Source organism: Artemia sp. Qi Xiang Cuo, chromosome 1 (genome assembly GCF_049724085.1).
Source record: "Artemia sp. Qi Xiang Cuo chromosome 1, ASM4972408v1, whole genome shotgun sequence".
Classification (NCBI taxonomy): Eukaryota; Metazoa; Arthropoda; class Branchiopoda; order Anostraca; family Artemiidae; genus Artemia; species Artemia sp. Qi Xiang Cuo.
The window spans coordinates 49,610,236-49,627,199 of NC_142794.1; the positions used below are offsets into that span (position 1 = coordinate 49,610,236).

At 33.9% G+C, this 16,964-nt stretch overlaps 1 protein-coding gene across 1 annotated transcript in view; it reads right to left on the reverse strand.

Moving 5' to 3' along the window:
- Positions 1-16,964, reverse strand: part of Trim9 (E3 ubiquitin-protein ligase Trim9) — a 237,798-nt gene that overhangs the window by 169,311 nt on the left and 51,523 nt on the right. Inside the window, exon 2 of the mRNA XM_089108206.1 lies at positions 14,220-14,315. Coding sequence (XP_088964332.1) covers positions 14,220-14,315 — 96 coding nt within the window. The remainder of the gene's footprint in view (positions 1-14,219; positions 14,316-16,964) is intronic.

The following is a 16,964-nucleotide window of genomic DNA, read 5'->3' on the forward strand; positions in this document are numbered from 1 at the left end:
CTGGTTTGAGCAATTTTTAATTTTTTTTTTTTTACAGATGTACCAGTTACTTTTAAAACTTACCACTTCGAAAATTATAGAACTAATATTGATAGAAAATTCCTCTCATTAGTTGTAACCTATTAGGCACTTTCACACCTACATTCACACCTACAAGACCATAGGCACTTTCAACCCTACATTCACGCCTACAAGAATATGGTCAAAAGTGTATACAATATGAATGGTACATTGGAATTGCGCAAGAAAAACCCATGCCTGAGACATTAAACTCACGCGTGAATATTTTAAAAGTTGGAACACTATAATGCATGTTATAAAACTAAAGGCGAGGTTTTTTAAACTTGGCAAGGCACAATGTGGTCAAGCATGTTTTGAGAGTTTGGTCCTAATAATAATTTAAGCAGACAGGTTTGTTTCTGTTTCTGTTGTCAATTGCACAATGAATGTACGTCATGAGTTCACGTTTACATTCTTAAAAAAAACTGGTATGATATAAAGTAGTCAAACATGTTTTTGGAGCACGCAAGAAATTATGTAACTCAACATCCGTTTTTTATTCGTCCTTGAAAAACTGTTGAAAACAATGGATTCATCAATTGTCAATGTGAGTACAGCTTTTTAAATTTTTTAATTTATTTCCAGATAAAAAGCATTTACCAGTAAATTCAAATTTCAGGGGAACTTAGCCCCCCCCCCCCTCCCCCCTCCCCCAACAATAAAAAAACCATACAATAGTATACTCGTTAGAAAACACAAAGTACGCTTTTTTCCTCTATGTAAACAAAACCACCCCCACCCTGTTCTGTAGAAATAGTTATTTCGTTCAAAAAAAATGCCCTTTTTTCCAGTTATCAAAAATCTTTTTCTGATCTAAATAGAAGCTTCTGTGTTACAAGAAACGGTCCCTTTTGGGGAACAGACTTCGCATGTTTATTTTATCACAGAGATTAAAACCATATGTGTTTATAATTACAGAAATGGGTCCTTTTTTGGAACCAAAATTTCAAACGTGTTGTATCTGAAAACAAAAGCTTGGTGATTAAGACGGACTTTGTCTAATTCTAGCCGGAAACTCAGAATTGATAGGGGGCAAGATCAAAAAAGGGGTAATTAGTGATTGGATAATTTTTTGACGTGAAATCTCTGAATAAAATATTTTTGGAGAAATTATTTAAAAGGTATAGTTTATTTATTCTAAAGTTAATGACATAGGCCTCAACAGCAAATCATTTTAATACTTTTCCACAGGGGGATTTCCACTAGGTATGTTAAGATTCAAGCTAATTCTTGTAGGTTACCTTTTAAAATAGCTTTACGGGGGGGAGGGAGAGACCCACTACACTCTGCTCATAAATTTGACATCGTGTCTGAGCTTTTCCTGAAAGACTTTAGACTACTGTAATTATTTAAAAGGTATTGTTTATTTATTCTAAAGATAATGACTTAGGCCTCAACGGCAAATCATTTTAATACTTTTCCACAGGGGGATTTCCACTAGGTATGTTAAGATGCAAGTTAATTCTTGTAGGCTACCTTTTAAAATAGCTTTACGGGGTTTGAGGGTGTCGTCTTATTCAGTGTGTTTTTTGTTTTTTTTACTTGGTGGTCATTCAAAAAGCGAGGATTTTTGTTAAATAAGTAATTCTTGTACCTTTTAAAATAGCTTTACGGGGTTTGAGAGACACTGAAAGGGGTAATTAGTGATTGAATAATTTTTTAACGTGAAATCTCTGAATAAAATATTTTTGGAGAAATTATTTAAAAGGTATAGTTTATTTATTCTAAAGATAATGACTTAGGCCTCAACAGCAAATCATTTTAATACTTTTCCACAGGGGGATTTCCACTAGGTATGTTAAGATTCAAGCCAATTCTTGTAGGCTACCTTTTAAAATAGCTTTACGGGGGGGAGGGAGATACATACTACACTCTGCTCATAATTTTCACATCGTGTCTGAGCTTTTTCTGAAAGACTTTAGACCACTGTATTTATTTAAAAGGTATTGTTTATTTATTCTAAAGATAATGACTTAGGCCTCAAGGGCAAATCATTTTAATACTTTTCCACTGGGGGATTTCCACTAGGTATGTTAAGATTCAAGCTAATTCTTGTAGGCTACCTTTTAAAATAGCTTTACGGGGTTTGAGGGTGTCGTCTTATTCAGTGTTTTTTTTTGTTTTTTTTACTTGGTGGTCATTCAAAAAGTGAGGATTTTTGTTAAATAAGTAATTCTTGTACCTTTTAAAATAGCTTTACGGGGTTTGAGAGACTCTGAAAGGGGTAATTGATGATTGAATAATTTTTTAACGTGAAATCTCTGAATAAAATATTTTTGGAGAAATTATTTAAAAGGTATAGTTTATTTATTCTAAAGATAATGACTTAGGCCTCAACAGCAAATCATTTTAATACTTTTCCACAGGGGGATTACAACTAGCTATGTTAAGATTCAAGCTAATTCTTGTAGGTTACCTTTTAAAATAGCTTTACGGGGGGGGGGGGGGAGGGAGATACAAACTACACTCTGCTCATAAATTTGACATCGTGTCTGAGCTTTTTCTGAAAGATTTTAGACTACTGTAATTATTTAAAAGGTATTGTTTATTTATTCTAAAGATACTGACTTAGGCCTCAACGGCAAATCATTTTAATACTTTTCCACAGGGGGATTTCCACTAGGTATGTTAAGATTCAAGCTAATTCTTGTAGGCTACATTTTAAAATAGCTTTACGGGGTTTGAGAGTGTCGTCTTATTCTGTGTGTTTTTTTGTTTACTTGGTGGTCATTCAAAAAGCGAGGATTTTTGTTAAATAAGTAATTCTTGTACATTTTAAAATAGCTTTACGGGGTTTGAGAGACTCTGAAAGGGGTAATTAGTGATTGAATAATTTTTTAACGTGAAATCTCTGAATAAAACATTTTTGGAGAAATTATTTAAAAGGTATAGTTTATTTATTCTAAAGATAATGACTTAGGCCTCAACAGCAAATCATTTTAATACTTTTCCACAGGGGGATTTCCACTAGGTATGTTAAGATTCAAGCTAATTCTTGTAGGCTACCTTTTAAAATAGCTTTACGGGGGAAGGGAGATACACACTACACTCTGCTCATAAATTTGACATCGTGTCCGAGCTTTTTCTGAAAGACTTTAGACTACTGTAATTATTTAAAAGGTATTGTTTATGTATTCTAAAGATAATGACTTAGGCCTCAACGACAAATCATTTTAATACTTTTCCACAGGGGGATTTCCACTAGGTATGTTAAGATTCAAGCTAATTCTTGTAGGCTACCTTTTAAAATAGCTTTACGGGGTTTGAGGGTGTCGTCTTATTCTGTGTGTGTTTTTTTTGTTTTTTTTTTACTTGGTGGTCATTCAAAAAGCGAGGATTTTTGTTAAATAATTAATTCTTGTACCTTTTAAAATAGCTTTACGGGGTTTGAGAGACTCTGAAAGGGGTAATTAGTAATTGAATAATTTTTTAACGTGAAATCTCTGAATAAAATATTTTTGGACAAATTATTTAAAAGGTATAGTTTATTTATTCTAAAGATAATGACTTAGGCCTCAACGGCAAATCATTTTAATACTTTTCAATAGGGGGATTTTCACTAGGTATGTTCAGATTCAAGCTAAGTCTTGGAGGCGACTATAGACACGAGGTGTAAGGGGGGGAGGGAGAGACACACTACACTCTGCTCATAAATTTGATATCGTGTCTGAGATTTTTCTGAAAGACTTTATACCACTGTAGTTATTTAAAAGGTATAATTTATTCAGTCTAAAGATAATGCCTTAAGCCTCAACCGCAAATCCTTGTAATACTTTTCCCCGGGGGGATTTCCACAAGGTATGTTAACATTCACGCTAATTCTTGTAGGCTACCTTTTAAAATAGCCTTACGGGGTTTGAGAGGGTCGTCTTATTCTGTGTGTTTTTTTTCTTTACTTGGTGGTCATTCAAAAAGCGACGATTTTTGTTAAATAAGTAATTCTTGTACCTTTTAAAATTGCTTTACGGGGTTTGAGAGACTCTGAAAGGGGTAATTAGTGATTGAATAATTTTTTAACGTGAAATCTCTGAATAAAATATTTTTGGAGAAATTATTTAAAAGGTATAGTTTATTTATTCTAAAGGTAATGACTTAGGCCTCAACAGCAAATCATTTTAATACTTTTCCACAGGGGGATTTCCACTAGGAATTGTTTATTTATTCTAAAGATAATGACTTCGGCCTCAACGGCAAATCATTTTAATACTTTTCCACAGGGGGTTTTCCACTCAGGTATGTTAAGATTCAAGCTAATTCTTGTAGGCTACCTTTTAAAATAGCTTTACGGGGTTTGTGGGTGTCGTCTTATTCTGTGTGTGTTTTTTTTTTTTTTACTTGGTGGTCATTCAAAAAGCGAGGATTTTTGTTAAATAAATAATTATTGTACCTTTTAAAATAGCTTTACGGGGTTTGAGAGACTCTGAAAGGGGCAATTAGTGATTGAATAATTTTTAACGTGAAATCTCTGAATAAAATATTTTTGGAGAAATTATTTAAAAGGTATAGTTTATTTATTCTAAAGATAATGACTTAGGCCTCAACAGCAAATCATTTTAATACTTTTCCACAGGGGGATTTCCACTAGGCTTTAGAATAAATAAACTATACCTTTTAAATAATTTCTCCAAAAATGTTTTATTCAGAGATTTCACGTTAAAAAATTATTCAATCACTAATTACCCCTTTCAGAGTCTCTCAAACCCCGTAAAGCTATTTTAAAAGGTACAAGAATTACTTATTTAACAAAAATCCTCGCTTTTTGAATGATGACCAAGTAAACAAAAAAAACACACAGAATAAGACGACACCCTCAAACCCCGTAAAGCTATTTTAAAAAGTAGCCTACAAGAATTAACTTGAATCTTAACATACCTAGTGGAAATCCCCCTTTGGAAAAGTATTAAAATGATTTGCCGTTGAGGCCTAAGTCATTATCTTTAGAATAAATAAACTATAACATTTAAATAATTACAGTAGTCTAAAGTCTTTCAGAAAAAGCTCAGAAACGATTTCAAATTTATGAGCATAGTGTAGTGTGTATCTCCTTCCCCCCCCGTCAAGCTCTTTTAAAAGGTAGCCTACAAGAATTAGCTTGAATCTTAATAGAAGAGTAGGCCTTTCTTTTATTGACCTTCCGTTGAATGCTAATACCTAAAAGATGACGATTGGATGTATCAGTAGGTAATGTGTTACCTGCAACAGTAGCAAGGAGTTATCCTCTATCATCAACGATTATCTTTGTGTTGGCATTCTCTTTGAGTGCAATCATCTCCGGAGATCTCAATCTCGCATATCCACTATTTGTACAATGGAATCTTTTCGGTATTCCAAAGAAATTTAATTCCTTACTTTCATGACAATGCATGCATACATTTCCAATAGTGCTACCACTTGTACTTGTTTCATAGTTTAAATACTTCTCCCTGTTGGCATTCAATGCTACAATAATTTTGTCATGTGAACACACTTTATTAAAATGGTCCATCTTCACTTTTTTTTTTAAAGATATGACTTATGTGTTTATCGTTCCACTGCGTAAAAAATACTGATTTAATGCATGCAATAAACTAGGTAGTGTCGATAACCGGCCATAGAGTACCAGTGGGAAAGCCGCATCGTGTCTCTGAAAAATCCTCGCTTTTTGAATGACCACCAAGTAAACAAAAAAAAACACACAGAATAAGACGACACCCTCAAACCCCAGAAAGCTATTTTAAAAGGTAGCCTACAAGAATTAGCTTGAATTTTAACATATCTAGTGGAAATACCCCTGTGGAAAAGTATTAAAATGATTTGCCATTGAGGCCTAAGTCATTATCTTTAGAATAAATAAACTATACCTTTTAAATAATTACAGTGGTCTAAAGTCTTTCAGAAAAAGCTCAGACACGATGTCAAATTTATGAGCAGAGTGTAGTGTGTAACTCCCTCCCCCCCCGTAAAGCTATTTTAAAAGGTAGCCTACAAGAATTAGCTTTAATCTTAACATACCTAGTGGAAATCCCCCTGTGGAAAAGTATTAAAATGATTTGCTGTTGAGGCATAAGTCATTATCTTTAGAATAAATAAACTATACATTTTAAATAATTTCTCCAAAAATATTTTATTCAGAGATTTCACGTTAAAAAATTATTCAATCACTAATTACCCCTTTCAGAGTCTCTCAAACCCCGTAAAGCTATTTTAAAAGGTACAAGAATTACTTATTTAACAAAAATCCTCGCTTTTTGAATGATCACCAAGTAAAAAAAAACACAAAGAATAAGACGAAACCCTCAAACCCCGTAAAGCTATTTTAAAAGGTAGCCTACAAGAATTAGCTTGAATCTTAACATACCTAGTGGAAATCCCCCTGGGGAAAAGTATTAAAATGATTTGCCGTTGAGGCCTAAGTCATTATCTTTAGAATAAATAAACAATACCTTTTAAATAATTACAGTAGTCTAAAGTCTTTCATAAAAAGCTCAGACACGATGTCAAATTTATGAGCAGAGTGTAGTTTGTATCTCGCCCCCCCGTAAAGCTATTTTAAATGGTAGCCTACAAGAATTAGCTTGAATCTTAACATACCTAGTGGATATCCCCCTGTGGAAAAGTATTAAAATGATTTGCTGTTGAGGCCTAAGTCATTATCTTTAGAATAAATAAACTATACCTTTTAAACAATTTCTCCAAAAATATTATATTCAGAGATTTCACGTTAAAAAATTATTCAATCACTAATTACCCCTTTCAGAGTCTCTCAAAGCCCGTAAAGCTATTTTAAAAGGTACAAGAATTACTTATTTAACAAAAATCCTCGCTTTTTGAATGAGCACCAAGCAAACAAAAAAAAAAACACACAGAATAAGACGACACCCTCAAACCCCGTAAAGCTATTTTAAAAGGTAGCCTACAAGAATTAGCTTGAATCTTAACATACCTAGTGGAAATCCCCCAGTGGGAAAGTATTAAAATGATTTGCCGTTGAGGCCTAAGTCATTATCTTTAGAATAAATAAACAATACCTAGTGGAAATCCCCCTGTGGAAAAGTATTTAAATGTTTTGCTGTTGAGGCCTAAGTCATTATCTTTAGAATAAATAAACTATACCTTTTAAATAATTTCTCCAAAAATATTTTATTCAGAGATTTCACGTCAAAAAATTATTCAATCACTAGTTACCCCTTTCAGAGTCTCTCAAACCCCGTAAAGCTATTTTAAAAGGTAGCCTACAAGAATTAGCTTGAATCTTAACATACCTAGTGGAAATCCCCCTGTGGAAAAGTATTAAAATGATTTGCTGTTGAGGCCTAAGTCAATATCTTTAGAATAAATAAACAATACCTTTTAAATAATTACAGTAGTCTAAAGTCTTTCAGAAAAAGCTCAGACACGATGTCAAATTTATGAGCAGAGTGTAGTGTGTATCTCCCTCCCCCCCCCCGTAAAACTATTTTAAAATGTAGCCTACAAGATTTAGCTTGAATCTTAACATACCTAGTGGAAATCCCCCTGTGGAAAAGTATTAAAATGATTTGCTGTTGAGGCCTATGTGATTATCTTTAGAATAAATAAACTATACCTTTTAAATAATTTCTCCAAAAATGTTTTATTCAGAGATTTCACGTTAAAAAATTATTCAATCACTAATTACCCCTTTCAGAGTCTCTCAAACCCCGTAAAGCTATTTTAAAAGGTACAAGAATTACTTATTTAACAAAAATCCTCGCTTTTTGAATGAGCACCAAGTAAACAAAAAAAAACACACAGAATAAGACGACACCCTCAAACCCCGTAAAGCTATTTTAAAAGGTAGCCTACAAGAATTAGCTTGAATCTTAACATACCTAGTGGAAATACCCCTGTGGAAAAGTATTAAAATGATTTGCCGTTGAGGCCTAAGTCATTATCTTTAGAATAAATAAACAATACCTTTTAAATAATTACAGTAGTCTAAAGTCTTTCAGAAAAAGCTCGGACACGATGTCAAATTTATGAGCAGAGTGTAGTGTGTCTCTCCCTCCCCCCCCGTAAAGCTATTTTAAAAGGTGGCCTACAAGAATTAGCTTGAATCTTAACATAACTAGTGGATATCCCCCTGTGGAAAAGTATTAAAATGATTTGCTGTTGATGCCTAAGTCATTATCTTTAGAATAAATAAACTATACCTTTTAAATAATTTCTCCAAAAATATTTTATTCAGAGATTTCACGTTAAAAAATTATTCAATCAGTAATTACCCCTTTCAGAGTCTCTCAAACCCCGTAAAGCTATTTTAAAAGGTACAAGAATTACTTATCTAACAAAAATCCTCGCTTTTTGAATGACCACCAAGTAAACAAAAAAAAAACACACAGAATAAGACGACACCCTCAAACCCCGTAAAGCTATTTTAAAAGGTAGCCTACAAGAATTAGCTTGAATCTTAACATACCTAGTGGAAATGCCCCTGTGGAAAAGTATTAAAATGATTTGCCGTTGAGGCCTAAGTCATTATCTTTAGAATAAATAAACAATACCTTTTAAATAATTACAGTGGTCTAAAGTCTTTTAGAAACAGCTCAGACACGATATCAAATTTATGAACAGAGTGTAGTGTGTCTCTCCCTCCCCCCCGTAAAGCTATTTTAAATAGTAGCCTACACGACTTGGCTTTAATCCTAACCTACCTAGTGAAAATCCCCCTGTGGAACAGTATTAAAATGATTTGCCGTTGAGGCCTAAGTCATTATCTTTAGAATAAATAAACTATACCTTTTAAATAATTTCTCCAAAAATATTTTATTCAGAGATTTCACGTTAAAACATTATTCAATCACTAATTACCCCTTTCAGAGTCTCTCAAACCCCGTAAAGCTATTTTAAAGGGTACAAGAATTACTTATTTAACAAAAATCCTCGCTTTTTGAATGAGCACCAAGTAAACAAAAAAAAATATACAGAATAAGACGACACCCTCAAACCCCGTAAAGCTATTTTAAAAGGTAGCCTACAAGAATTAGCTTGAATCTTAACATACCTAGTGGAAATCCCCCTGTGGAAAAGTATTAAAATGATTTGCCGTTGAGGCCTATGTCATTATCTTTAGAATAAATAAACAATACCTTTTAAATAATTAGAGTAGTCTAAAGTCTTTCAGAAAAAGCTCAGACACGATGTCAAATTTATGAGCAGAGGGTAGTGTGTATCTCCCTCCCCCCCCCCCCGTAAAGCTATTTTAAAAGGTAGCCTACAAGAATTAGCTTGAATCTTAACATACATAGTGGAAATCCCCCTGTGGAAAAGTATTAAAATGATTTGCTGTTGAGGCCTATGTCATTATCTTTAGAATAAATAAACTATACCTTTTAAATAATTTCTCCAAAAATATTATTCAGAGATTTCACGTTAAAAAATTATCCAATCACTAATTACCCCTTTTTTGATCTTGCCCCCTATCAAGTTTCCGGCTATAATTAGACAAAGCCCATCTTAATCACCAAGCTTTTTTTTCAGATACGACACGTTTGAAATTTTGGTTCCAAAAAAGGACCCTTTTCTGTAATTATAAACACATATGGTTTTAATCTCTGTGATAAAATGAACATGCGAAGCCTGTTCCCCAAAAGTGACCGTTTCTTGTAACACAGATGCTTCTATTTAGATCAGAAAAAAGATTTTTAATAACTGGAAAAAAGGACATTTTTTTTGAACGAAATAACTATTTCTACAGAGCAGGGTGGGGGGTTGTTTACATAGAGGAAAAAAGCGTACTTTGCGTTTTCTAACGAGTATACTATTGTATGGGTTTTTATTGTTTGGGGTGGGGGGAGGGGGGGCTAAGTCCCCCTGAAATTTGAATTTACTGGTAAATGCTTTTTATCTAGAAACAAATTAAGAAATTTAATAAGCTGTACTCACATGGACAATTGACGGATCCATTGTTTTCAACAGTTTTTCAAGGACGAATAAAAAACGGATGTTGAGTTACATAATTTCGTGCGTGCTCCCAAAACATGTTTGACCACTTTATATCACACTAGTTTTTTTTAAGAATGTACACGTGATTTCATGACGTACATTCTTTGTGCAATTGACAACAAAAACAGAAAAAAACCTGTCTGTTTAAATTATTATTACGACCAAACTCTCAAAGCATGCTTGACTACATTATTCCTTGCCAAGTTTAAAAAACCTCGACTTTAGTTTTATAACATGCATTATAGTGTGCCAACTTTTAAAATATTCACGCGTGAGTTTAATGTCTCAGGCATGGGTTTTTCTTGCGCAATTCCAATGTACCGTTCATATTGTATATACTTTCGACCATATTATTATAGGCGTGAATGTAGGGTTGAAAGTGCCTATGGTCTTGTAGGCGTGAATGTAGGTGTGAAACTGTGCAATAGGTTACTACTCTCATTAACTATATAATACGAGTAAAATAACAAAATTTCCAGCTCAGAGCGCTAATGAATGGCGGATTCATGCAATTACAAATTTTGAGGGAATTTAACTTGAAGCAGCTTTTGAGAACCACTTTTAAGTCCGTCATTGCGGGATATTTGCTTCCAATATGTTGCTAAGAGGGTGTTTTGTTTTTGAATAATTCATTATCTACAGAAAATAGCCCAGGAATAGTTCTATTTCCGACAGAACCTCGGTCCAGCAAAGCGGCAACTAAATCTTTCTCACAATGTTCAAAGTAGCTCACAAGTCACAACCACTGCTAAGATCTAGCTGAAAATGGAACCAGTTTATACAAGTTATGATATAATAATATTGATATGAGAAGTAAACATTCAGTTAGAATAAACAAATTTGTGATGATGCTTGTTGGTATTAAGAGGAGCCCAAGAAACTTTTATACTTATACAATCCCTAATATAAGAAGAAGAAAAATATCGAGTGATTACAAGTTTTTTCTAAGATCTCGACCTCAAGATTGAAACACCAGGATCTTAGGGAAATCCTGAAGGAATGGCAGACATGGCAGACGTGTATTTAACTTATTGTACATGTTTCACGTTGTAAGCCCTTAGCTCATCATGGCGTTCAATATTCTGTGACAAGTTTGGCTCCAGGAGGGTGTATTTGCAGTTGGTAGCTTGACGGTTGACAACCAGCCTCGATCCCGTCGTATGACATAATTCTTGAACCCGCCAAGCGGCCCTAAGCCTAACTTGGTGGTAGTTAACCAGAAAAGTATAAACACATACTGACCAAGTACTGACAAAACTCTCCAAAAGTGACCCCGCGTACCTCAGCGCCTCTAGAGGGTAAATACTGTACTACTTAATCGCTCCGAGCCAATAAATTAAATTTAAAACAGCTTATACGGAACAAGTATAATCACCTACGGAACTTGTGATTTACTCGCCAGGTTCGCATAGGTATGGAATCGTCTCCGGAGACGCGGACAAAGGGTCACTTTTTTTGTGTGGAGAGGATAGGTTTTGTCAGTACTTTTGTATGTTTTTATACTTTGTTAACCAGGTTTCTCTTTGACCAATGTCTAGCTTCCTCCACGACGACTACGTGAAACACTCAAAATATTTCTTCTATATAGCATCATCAGGGTGCTGTAATATGTGCTGAATTATCAGAGGCTCTTGCATTTGATGACATTTGTTATGGGTGACGGTTTTCCAGCTCAATGTGAATAATACCTTCACAAACTGTCCAGCCTTCAGAATAAACTGAAGGCATTTACAGTGAAAACATCCAGATCTGGGGTATCCGAGGCTTCGAAGGGCCAGGTTTCGCAGCCGGAAAGTAGTATTAGCCCCCCCCCCCCACCCATGCGTCAAATATTCGTAGTCTTGTCTTTACCGTGACTTGGTGTTTATTCCAAAGGGATGTCGTCAGATCGAGAAAAAAGGCCCAAGCAGAAAAAAAGGGGATACAAGAGATTTTTATATAGGTACTAGCCAAATTTTAGAGTTTTCCCCACGAACTCTTGGATTCAGCCTTTTCAGATACGTATACGTAGGGCTATCTATTCACTTTACTTGGTTCTAGTAAATTTTTCCTTCAAACGAAACTTCGCTAAAGTATCCCTTTAATAAAGCACATGGATATTATCATACGATTATCATTTTTGAAAATAATTTAAATAAAATGAATAACTGCAATTTTTGTCATGACATCACAATTCCAGCTTTTATTTACTTTTTTCTTAGGAATAACTTATTCTAGAACATTTTTAACTAATCTTAACAAGATATCACAATATTTTTTTTTACTAGCACCGCTAAAATACCGCCTGAACAGTTGGTGATATTACATTCCACCAAAATTGACACATTTAGACGACCGGTATGTTTTATTTTTCCGTGTCTTTTAATTAAAGCGTAATTTGTCTTTCGTAGATTTGAAAGAGGCTAGTTGCAATTACAGTCTTCCCGGAACTCAGGTAGGCTATGACACACTATAAATAAATAAAAAAATTAGTTTTTTTTAACTGAAAGTAAGCAGCAACATTAAAACTTAAAACGAACAGAAATTATTCCGTATATGAAAGGGGCTGTCCCCTCCTCAACCTCACTCTTTACGCTAAAGTTTTTTATTGTTTTAAAAAATTGTGAGAAAGAGTCTAACTTTAGCGTAAAGACCGAGGCGATGAGGAGGGGACAGCCCCTTTCATATACGGAATAATTTCTGTTCGTTAATTTTTAATGTCGCTCCTAACTTTCAGTTAAAAAAAACTTGTTTTTTTATTTAATTTTCGAGTGTTTTTGAATTAATGCAGGTTTTGATTTTGGCTCACCGTACATGAATAATTAAGAAAAAAATTGCATATTAATTTTACTTTTATTTGGTTAAATGGCTTTCTCGAAAGTTGTTTAATTTTTTTTACGAATGTTTTTATTAGTAATAAATACATGTAAACTTACGAATTAACCTACGAAACGAACTTCTATATCCATATATTTTTAATACGTATATTAGGGGGTTCTCCCCCTAGTCAATACCTCGCTTTTTACGTTAAAGTTCGAATTTTGTTCCAATTCTTTAAAAGTGACCCCTTAATCACAAAGGCCGTTAATTAGAATAAATAGGTCTTACGAAAGTACAAAAAAAAATCTTTGGCTTAAAGAGCGAGGTATTGACTAGGGGGCAAACCCAATCACATACTTAATAATTTCTGTTTGTTTTAAGTTTTGATGTTGCTCCTTACCTTCAGTTGAAAAACTTGTTTATTTTATTATTTTATTTCTGATCGTTTTTTCTAAATAATGATGGGAAATCCGGCGCCCCCTTCATAGCAATGTCCCTTCCCCCATGAAAACTTCCTCCATGGAAAGAACCTCCCACATAACCCCCGACCCCCCCCCCCCTTACCAGAAAAAAATCCCCCTTGAAAACGTCTGTATACTTCCCAATAACCAATACTATGCGTAAACATTGGGTAAAGTTCATAACTTTCAGCCCTCCCCCCATATTTATTATAATTTCGACCATGCTGAACAAAATGGCTATCTCAAAATTTTGATCGAGTGACTTTGGGAAAAAATGAGCGTGGGAGGGGGTCTAGTTGCCCTCCATTTTTTTTGTCACTTAAAAATGGCACTAAAACTTTTAATTTCCGTACAAATGAGCCCTCCCAAGATATTCTAGGACCACTGGGTCGTTACGATCACCCCAGGAAAAAAAAAAAAATAAACACTCATCCGTGATCTTTCTTCTGGCATTAAATACAAAACTCCACATTTTTGTAGATAGGAGCTTGAAACCTCTACAGTAGGATTCTCTGATACGTTGAATCTGGTAGTGTGATTTTCATTAAGGTTCTATAGCTTTCAGGGGGTCTTTCCCCCATTATTTTATCAGGCGCGTAACTTTTGATGGGTAGGAATAAACTTTATTTATATATTTGAAATCAGTATTAAAATGTGATTCTTTTGATGTATCTATTGGTATCAAAATCCCGTTTTTTAGAGTTTCGGTTACTATTGAGCCGGATCGCTTACCACGTTCGTTATCAGGAACTGTTTGAAAAGTAGCAATTTTTGTCATGGAATTCTGCATATCTGGTTTTGTACAAACGAAATCATATTCTATATTTGATATATGATTCGATATTTTATTTATCTCAATTTTATATTTTTCTTTATCTTAGTTTTTATATTTCTAATACATGAGATTCATAGCATTGCAGACATTAAAAAAGACTATATAAAAAATGTTCAACTTGCATTTAGCTTTTCTGAGGCAGCTTTCAATCGCTGAATAAATTCTGTTACGGCCCGTGCCTTTTCTGACAACTGCTGCAAAGAGTGTGACAACTCCGTCTGAAAAAAAAACCAAAACAAATTATAAACATACGAAATTAACACTCCGATTTTGAAAAAGATCCGGAAGTTTTAATTCTGAATTAGTGACACAAAAGATTTCTAAGGGGAAAGATCACTTAATCTAGGTCGACCTAACGGAAGAAATATAAAAGAAATATAGAATATACAGTATAAGAAATATAAGAAATATACAGTTGATTGGCCTTCAATAATTGCCCAAATTTAATCCTAATTCATTGATATTTCTCATTTTATCAGTATTATTATGTGTTCCTTGTCCTGAATAGAAAACTTGCGTTCTGTGCCTTTTTAAGGGATAAATTAGCGGAAAATGAATGACAAGTTGGATTTAAACGGGATTTGAGATCCCCAGAAATCGGTGTAGAATTAGGAAGACGTTTTGTTCAAAGGGTTTTAGTAATGAAATATTTCTAGCCAAATGCCCTTGCAAATTAGATCCGATATTTGCAATGAAGCCAAATTAGGGGGTGATTTTAGTTTCCGGAGGAGGGGCACACTTTTGAGGGATATGTTTACCGTCTCAACAAGAGGAAGGTTTAAAGAGATGTTTAGAGTTGATGATGGGAAGATAGATTATGAAAATTCTCCAAATTTTGCCCACACTGGGTGTTAGAAAACTTTTAAAAGGGAATCAGGCCCTAATAGGTCAAGCGCCGGGTGTATTATCGGTGTAAACCGTCAAATCGCTACAAATAAAAAGAACTTAAGTTGCATTACAAAATATACTATGAGTGGCACGCTATTCTAGACTTTTTTTAATTTAAACGAAGCATTCCCTAAAATTTCCCAGTTTTCTAATTTGTTAAGCGTAAACATATATTTCCAATTTTCTGTTCACGTAATTTGGTCATTTTCAAATTTTTGTTCAAGTAACTACGGCTTTTTTCAATTTTTTCGAGTTCTTTTCACCAGTTTCAGTTTTGTACTAAAGTATGAAAAGTTCTTCAAGATTTTTCTGTAAAGATTTGGCCATATTTCAAATTTTATTGAACGAAAACACACATTTTCTTTCACCGAAGGTTTGTTTTCAATTTATGTCGGTAAGCGGAAACACAGATTTCTAATTTTTGACGAGATTTTTTCATTGTTTTTTTTTTAACATTTGTTCATTCAATTTCGCGTTTGCAAATATTTTATTCTTTCGAATTTTCGAATTTTTCAATTTTAGTTTGAACAATTTCGCTTTTTTCAATTTTTCTTCTAGAAATTTCGAGCATTTCCATTTTTTTAAGTAAGGAGTGTAAAGAGTTTAAAGAATTAAAATGTTCATATAAAAAATCAATAAAAGGAAGGCTTTTACATATTCTTGGATAAGAAAGGTAACATTAAAATTTGAAAACAAAAGAAATAAAAAAGAAAATACATTTAAATTCCTGGTAGCATAGATAGTTTTGGGAATGTATACGTAGCTCTGACGGCCTCCTTAGTAAGGTAAGGAAATAATAATTATGGTTAAATCTTAGGTATATAATAGCCCTCTTTGTCCATTATGAAGGGGAATTTGGGGCGCCTTTGGTCCAAATAGAGGACAAGTATAGTCTGGTAAATCTAATGAACATCTAGACATTCGATGGTTGATTTTGCAAACTCGCTGTCATTTCTAAATATTTTCGGCCGTTTTATTTGTTTTAGAAATACACTTATAGAAAAGTTCTTCAAAATCTCCATTTTTACAACATGAAAAGTGCTGTCAGGGGATTTTCACCCGAGAGAATACAATTCCGGGAGAAAAAAGGAAACGACATCTTTTTGGAGAAAAAAAAACCCACTAAATCTACGGTTTTTGCAGAGCATATACGCGGGCAGAAGTACTCGCAGGCTTAACACCAGTCCGATGTTCAATCATTGTGGACACTACTTCGGTCTACTTTCCCTCCGGCTAAATCAGAGTGATAGGCTAGGCATATGCTGGAAATATGAAATAATTGCCAAACAAAAATACATACTAATATTAAGCTAAAAAAAAAGAACACCAGAACACTCTTGCACAAAGACGCTGAAATATCCATGTCTGGCGAAAGTGTTGGTTTATAATCACACCGTTTGATCATTAAATAAAGAAAAACAAGTTTTTTTTTTAATTTGAAAGTATGGAGCAGCAATAAAACTTAAAACGAACAAAAAATATTCCGTATATGAGAGGGTTGTCCCTTCCTCAACCCTCGCTCTTTACGCCAAAGTCTTAAAGTTCTTTAAAAATACATAATTCAAATTCAACAGCACTTGTTTTTTAGCAGTCTCTTAAAGAATTGTGACAAAAGGTCACACTTCAACGTAAAGAGCGAGGGATGAGGAAGGGACTGCCCTCCTCATACACAGAATAATTTCAATGCAATTTGCTGAAAGTTTATGTCTGGTAATTGACGTAATACGGATCTAAGGTCGACTTACTACTGACGTACAAAAATGGAGTTTTAAATTTAGTCTGTGATCGGCTTAAAAATGACTTTCATAAGTTTCTTTGCCATCTGGGTCCCTATGCAGAAAAGAAATTTGAAAGTAATTTAGGTGGTAAACAAATTTTGTCTTCTCAAATTGGCTTAGACTTATCCATTATGTAGACAGAGACAATAAGACCCTCAATTAAGACAAAAGCTATGGGGGAAAAAATTGTTGTATCAATCT